Source organism: Scardinius erythrophthalmus (assembly GCF_964197995.2).
Source record: "Scardinius erythrophthalmus genome assembly, chromosome: 20".
NCBI classification, from domain to species: Eukaryota; Metazoa; Chordata; class Actinopteri; order Cypriniformes; family Leuciscidae; genus Scardinius; species Scardinius erythrophthalmus.
In genome coordinates, this window is record NC_138240.1 from 16312617 (window position 1) to 16320550 (window position 7934).

Here is a 7934-nt window from a genome sequence, read left to right on the forward strand (position 1 = left end):
TTTATACAGCAGATGCCATTGAAAAAAAAAAAAACGGTTAGTCTCTCAGCCTCGCTTTCAAACCAGTCATGGCGGTAATGGCGCTGCTCTGAATAAGGTCTATTCACTCTTCGCTTATTACTGCTCTCTCGTGCACGCAAAAACTGCACAGCGTAAAGCACATACCTTGCATGTCAATGACATCCGCGATGCTCCTCCAGACGTCACGCTCTTTTCGGTGCCTTGAGGAACTTGAGGGCTGTGTCATGTATAATTCAATGTATTTCTTCAACACAATCACACCTCTTCCTCGGACGTTTAACATTGAGGAGCGAATGCGATATTTCGGTCCAATAATTTTAGGCCTATTTTGGTGTGGGTGGGGCTACCTGACGCGACCTCGCAGAAGTAACGTAGGCCTACAAGGGACATATTAAATATATAGGCTATATATTTAAAATGATTAAACCTATTTCAACAAAAAAAACAGGCATTATCATTGTCAAACACAATAAATACAACAAATAATAAACAGGCCTACAACTTCAAAGGGTGTAGGCTAGGCCTATCTACCTTATTTTTCAGGTAAGAGCGGGCACGGCCGTTTGTAATTTTAATGTGTCTGGCTTCCAATGTCATTCGCTTCTAGTTATTTTTAGTTGTACAAAACAGTTTGTTTGTTATTTAAAAAAAAATCAGTTTGTTATTCTGCTTGATATTTCAAACTAGTATTTCTTACAATATTATTTTAATGTAGCCTATTGTCTTAGCGCAAACAGTTTTACAGTTTGCTGCACTTTGATATATTCTTCTCGTTATTTCCCTATAGCGACTAATAAATCGCAAGTGTCACACATTTACAGAAAACATATAGCATATTTGTATGGATAGCATATTTCATGTAGGCCTATTGATAATCAAAGGGAGGACATACAAAATGCATAGTGTTGTTCGGCATATTGTGTTGAGTCTGGTAAATATATATATATATATATATATATATATATATATATATATATATATATATATATATATATATATATATATTAGGTATTTATATTTCTTCAAAATGTAACTTTGCCTCTGCAATGCAATATATTCCTACAATGACCATTCTTAGCAGTGACGTAATCAAGACAAGGACAGGAAAAAAATTATTAATTAATATTAATTATATATTAATTAATAACATCATAGTTTCACCCCTCCCCAACCCATGCCCGCCCTACAATATTAACCACCAAATATTCCATTTTGCAGATGCATTTAATTACATCCTCAAACTTGTCTTATGCAATGTATAACTGACATAAAAACGAAGGAATTTATTTATTTGCTCTCATTTGTCACATTACAGAAGTTAAAATGCACCAAATGCTGTTTCATGTTCTCTATAATATGCAAATATTAAAATGCACACGTAAGGCTTTGAAGTAAAGGCATTTACAAAAAAAAAAGGCTTATGTAAATAAAATATTAGAAACCAATGAACTCAGGGAAATAATCTTTGTGTTTCTGTGAACAGAATCATGAGTTTGTGGACGAGCGTCTGTATGAACAGGGGTACCTGCAGACAGCCCTGCAGAACTTCCCATCGCAGAGTCCATCTCTCTCCAGTGAGGAGGGCGTCACGGGCACCTGCTGCTCTCGGAGAACCAAGAAGAACATCCAGGCTCTCAATGCCACACACACACACTCACACACGCACAACCTACAGGAGCTTAGCGCCTTACACATCCATTGTGGGGAACAGCAACCACTCAACACCAGGTAAGCACTCCTTCCTTAAATTTTTTTATTGGAATTCAATGTTTTATATATGAAGGTCACATGACAGTTGTTATAAAAAAGTAGGCATGAAACAGAAGTTGTGATAGTCTTTTGTGTGACGTTAGCCTGACAAGCCAGACCCACATCAAGTTGGGTCTGGGAACACACCATTGGCAGGGCTCAATCTGAGGGGCGGGATAAACGGTTGTCTTTCAAATTCCCTCTGCACGCAATAGGACAGCGCTACAACCAACCAGAGCAACGAAGAAGGTGACGTAGTCAGAGAGATATCTGGTCGGCAAAACTCCAAACACATTTTCCTTTTTTAAGAATGACTTCAGTGCCCTTCTTTGTTCTTTTCTCAAAGAAAAGCTTAACTCCAAGTCTTCCAGAGTCGCGGCCAAAGCCGATTCGAAAGACCTTTGTTCGCAAGCAGCAGCTCTTCTTTGTTTTCAAGTAGCAGGGAATTCACGCGGAACCATCGCAACTCTGCCGTCATTATGTTAAGCCCGCCCACCGACTCTATACGCGATGTGATTGGCCTGACTAGAGTTTGGTTTTTCCAGCTCGAAAGCCAACGGAGAGTTGCTAGATGACACTGGCTGCAAAATAAAATTTGCTGCCACTAGGGTGCGTCTAGATTTCTAGGCTAGTGTGATGTAGTTATATCCGAGTGAAACAGCTTCTCGAACAAGAAAAAAATGTAGGGGGGGGTCTCAGACATCCCAAGTCTCCCGGAAGTTCCGGGAGTCTCCCGCATATTGATAGCGGCTCCCTGATGCCCGCAAATCAGTTAAAATCTCCCGGAAGCAAGAGCACGCAAGCGTAGCGTTAGCATAAGCGGAGCGTTAATCAGACCCCGACCCCCCCCCCACCCCGTTGGAAATTTCTCGAACCAAATTAATCAGAACCCCCAACCCCCCCCCCCCCCCCCCCCCACCCGCCCACCCGTTGGAAATCAGTCGTGAAAAGTCATGTAGTCAATTTCAACAGAACATGAGGGTTAAAAGGTCAATATCACATGTGAACAGCATGTTGTGTCATTTCCAAGATATAATTTCTGTCAAATAAGGCAAGGAAAAATAATTGTTTTCATTTGTGTGTTTAGGATGTATGCTATCTATAAAAGTAGCCTTACTAGAGTAATTAAATAAACAAGTGAGGGTGTGAAAAGAGTTCTAAGACCTCTGTCTCTTTCTCTCTGTCTCAGTCGTTCCAGTCTCAATCTGATGTCGGATGAATCAGGGAGTCTGAACTGCAAGAGCAGTGGACTGGTTACCACGGCAATCATCAGTATCCCAACCCCTCCCTCAAACAACTCTCGAGCCAATCCCGACGCTCCGCCCCCTCCGAACCCAGATGCTCCGCCTCGTCCGAACCCCGGCTCTGATGTGGTGAAAATCTCTGCTCTGTAGGAGAAAACAGAACTCAGGAAGAGAAACTGATGAGTAGCCTGCCCCCTAGTGGGAGAAGGAGTGCACTGACTCAGACTCTCTAAAAGAAATAGAACAACATTGATGCGTCTGTGTAATTGAGAGAGAAAGGACGACCATGAGTATTCAAACACTCTCCATCAGGACTGATAAAGATGAGGGTGTCACTGCAGTGTCACTGTGCATAAAACATTTCTCCTTTTTCCTCTTAGTTTACTGTCGGGTCATACTGTTTTTTAAATCGTCGAAAAAGATTAATATTTTGACAAGAGATGGAGGCAAGAGGTCAAGCGTTTTGTTTTCATCCGAAAGTCTTGTTTGTTTATCATCTGTCCGTTAATCTGTTCCAACATCGCAGACAGCCTCTCAAAGCCTCGGCTTTCTATATCCCACTAATGTTGTTTTGATCTAGAGTAATTCCTGAAGGATTAGAGCAAGTCTGAGTGAGACTATATGAGGGCGACAGTGTTTCTTAGACCATGCTAAGTTTTTATTTTTGGAATATTTGGTCAGAGTTAGGTCTAACTTGAATGTTTCTGCCCCGCGTGTATGTGTGTGTGTGTGTGTGTGAATTACTAAAGCGTCCCTCAAACTTTCAGCCTCTCACACAGTTCGTGCCTCTCAGGGGGAAGAGAGCTTCCTTCTTCTTTAAGCCACTGTCTCTCCACGAGTCCAAAACGTTGAGCCGACTATGTAACGTTAGCTTTGACCTATCAAACATTACTATGTAATATAGAACCAAAAAAAAAGAGAGAAAGAATCATGAAAGTGTTTTTAAAAACTCTGTGACTACAAGCACAAGGTGTCGCTGAGATTTTGTGACTACAAGTTGTATCAAGCCTTGGTTTAACTGTGAATATTGTTGATAGAATATTTTGTAATATTTAGCCATTGTTTTGGCGAAACCAGAGCAGCTGCCTACCCCGCCCCTTTTCGTCCTCCCCGCCCTTTTATGTACGCCCCGCCCCTTTCCTCTGTCCACTGCTGACCTGCTTCCCGTAGTTGTTCTGATCTAAGTGTTATTGTCATTATCGCTCAATGGGTATTTAAAAAAATGTGTCTAGTTTGTGTAAAACTACATGGGTAGGAAACTTTTGATGTTTGTGTTCTTTTCATTAACAGTGAATGTTTTCGTTACCTCTAGATTTTCAGTCATACATTGCTGTAAGAGGAGAAACCGTCAACCGTAAAAACCAATTAGAGATATTCTCCACCTCTTTTCTCTCCTTCCAAACTCCCTCCTTTTCTGTCAGTGTCTTTTTTGTCAGCCATGCTCAGGAGAATGGCACTGCCAATGAGATAGTTCAAATTTGTTGTCATGTAGTGGAAAGACCGTTTCGTCTGTGTTGTTTACAATTCCCAATCCTATTCTCAAAACTGCCAGCAATCAACCACATGTCCCCCTGAGCTCTGCTTTTTGTATCATAATCCCCATCCCAGTACTCTAAACCCCACCCATCCCCTTAAACCCCACTCACTTGTGCCTCTTACACCAGCATACATAGGAAGTGACCCCTCCCCCTCCCCTCAGGACGTTATTGCTCCAGGGCCGCTGAGTTTTAGTGTTCAGTGCAATGCAACACACACTATCAACACATTTAATCTTGGTTGTGGCCCCTTTTAGACAGAATAAGCCATATTTTCCAGAAGAAAAAAAAATCTGATTTAATAATTGCATAACCGATAAATAACCTAATACTTGAACTTTAAAGCCGAAGTGGATGTCCAGTTACACAAACGTGAAAAGAGTTGTAATTTATTGGACATGACAGCAGTATTACAGGGATAAAGCACATTGTGATATTTAGGAATATCAGGGTATCCGGCCCACACCATCCTTGTGAAAATCTTATCAAGATGTTCTTTGATGTCCCATGTGTTCATATGACTATCCTGTTTGGTGTACATACAATCCATAACAAATCCTCTTTTTATGGTCCCAAATGATGTTTGGTCCCTTTGTGAAGTGTACATAATAGATGGGAAATATGGAAATTATCTAATGTTTAATTAATTAGAAGGGAAGGTGTGGCCAACTATTCTAAAGTTTAAGATAATAAATGTTGAGTATTGGATCACCTGTGGTCAATGGCGAGCAGTAATGTGTTCGATATACTTTCTTTTGCTTTGTCTTTACATCCAGCCCAGCAGGGGACACTACAAAACCATCAATGTAATAGAAGTAAATCTAGAGTCCTAACAGCTTTGTAATGATTCATTTGTGCAGTCCATTCAAATGACAAAACTGGTTGTTTTGAATATATTACCAAGTGGAGATCTGTATGTGCGCATCTGCATACCTGTCGAGGGTCTTCTTTCTTCCTCTGTGTGTCTGTGCTTGTTTAACTCTTTTACTCTCTTCGCTTTGTTTTTGTTTTTGTTTTTTTGAGATAGTCATGTTGTTCTATTCAGCAGATTCCTGTTCACTGTCCGATGTTCAATATTATTTATGATCTTGTCAGTTGTGAAACGCCTGATAAATGAATTGTATCTGCCACAAATCCATCTGCTGTTTATTCAGTTCCTCTGACAATGCTGAACCGTGATCTGACAGTGTAATGATGAAATCACATAGGCTAAACAATATTTTGGAGCTGAGCTGAAATGAAATATAGATATGACATTACAACTAATAGATATTACATCAGTCAGGAGGCAGAAAACAAGCTGCAGCTGAAAAAGAAATCCAACTCTGGGTCTTTCAGACTCCATCTTAAATCGTCTTAGAATTGATCTGAGCACCTCAAAAATATAATTTGCTTCTTACAATAAATCATTCTATATGAAAATATCGTCCATCATTTAAAACACAATGTGACTTTCTCCAATTCCAATTGTCTCTTTTCATCTCACATGCAGCTCATTGTCATATGAGCCATTTAGGTCCATTTTTGTTTATTTAGGTAGAAAAAAATATAAGTAACAATAAAATTACATTCTATTCTGGACATATACATTATGGGTTGGTTGAGAAATCCCATTAGTGAAAACCTCTAAGACTAACTAATATTTTTATCTAAATCTATTTAATGTTGACCTAATATACTGGCCAACATTTTGCAATGCAGTTTACAGTGTGCTTTAAAGATTAATAGCAGATGAATTGAAATATCTGTTTACATATGATTTACATGATTGTGTTTTTAAAGTGATAAAGCCTTGTAAACTGTAACTTAAAGGGACAGTTCCCCCCAAAATACAAATGTGGTCATTAATTTCTCTCCCTCAAGTTGTTCTAAGCCTGTATGACTGTTAATTATAAAAGAAGATATTTTGAAAAATGTTGGTAACCAAACAGTTTTATTTACTTCCATTCTATGGATGAAAAAAAAGAGAGACATTTCTCAAAATATCATAATGTTCCACGGAAGATTAGAAAGTTATGCAGGTTTGAAACGACATAAAGATGAGTAAATGACAAACTTGTCATTTTTGGGTGAACTATCCCTTTAAGAGCATGTCTTAGTTTCATTTATCTTGCCTTTAATTAACACTTAAAAAGTTGATAAAAAGCCACAAATATTATGTAGTGTTTAACATATCAGTAGTACATTCAAATATAAATATGTTAGTATTATCATGACACTTCTCGCTTTAATGTAAATAGGCCAGTGAAATAATAGCATATTAAACGAATCAACCGGATCACGAAGAAAAAAATCCAATCAAGGAGGCCTATCGCTTTAATTGCTCCGGTCGATCAGCAGGCTGTGATTCAAGAGTGTGTTCTTGTGTAGACACACTTGTCTTGTGTAAATTATATTAACAATTTCAGTCAAAACTTAAAAAAAAAAAATTGTGCATGGACAACTGAACTTCTTAGTAGGCTATCCGTAAACATTTCATATTCGAAATAAACAAACAAATAATAAATAGCAATTTTGAGTGTTTTAAACGTTTCCAATGCGCTCTCTAATCTATCAGATAAATGAGTTCTCACTTGATTCTGTCTGCAGTCCTCACACATGTTCAGCTCGAGGATAATAAACAGCGGAGCCCAGCAGTGGCCGTGATGATGACGTAGCCGAACCTCTTTGACACGACACAAGATAGTGAATGATTATGTCATAGACAAACCCCAGACGAGGAGCAGCACGTACACACTAAAAAGCGGTCCGTGCGTGACCCTGGTGACCTTTGTAAATGCTGGCACATGACGTAACAGGAATTATCACATTGTCAGCGACAGAACTGCAAAGCCCACAAGCCCAGATAAACAAAATCCATTCCTCATTCCTCATCTTGAAGGGAAAGGCGATGGCCAAGAATCTCTCCACGCTTATGAGCAGGAGCGTCAGAATCTCCACACCGCTGCACAGAGAGAAAGTGAACTGCTGCAGGCAACACGGAAAGAGCCCAACCGAGTCTCCAATTAAAACACTGGTGAATCTAAAGAACACCTGAGAAGAGCCACGGTGGATAAATTCAACAGCAGCGCATAGATGGATGTCTGCAAACTTTTGTTTCTAAGAACAGCAAAGAAAACCAGCACGTTTCCTGAAGTTCTGAATAAAAATGGCAAACTAAGGGAGAAAGGAATTAAAGAGAGCGTGCTGGATATCTCATTCCCGGATGTTACTCACATTAGGTGTTATATTTCCCATCTCATAAACTTGCATGTTGTTCAACAGTTACATGTTTGACTGTCCTGCATGTTCGATACAGGCGTAGTTTGGGGGGTGAATGAGCTTCTGACTCCCCCACCCCCAACCCGACCTCAATCTTATTTCCCCCATCTCATCCTAAGTGACC

General features: G+C 39.6%; 1 protein-coding gene across 1 annotated transcript in view; it reads left to right on the plus strand.

Moving 5' to 3' along the window:
* The window catches only part of kcnd3 (potassium voltage-gated channel, Shal-related subfamily, member 3), a 110481-nt gene extending 104514 nt beyond the window's left edge, over positions 1-5967 (plus strand). The window contains exons 7-8 of the mRNA XM_081349286.1: positions 1505-1749; positions 2960-5967. Of these exons, the coding sequence (XP_081205412.1) occupies positions 1505-1749; positions 2960-3164 (450 nt within the window). The 3' untranslated portion in view covers positions 3165-5967. The remainder of the gene's footprint in view (positions 1-1504; positions 1750-2959) is intronic.
* The last annotated feature ends 1967 nt before the right edge of the window (positions 5968-7934 follow it).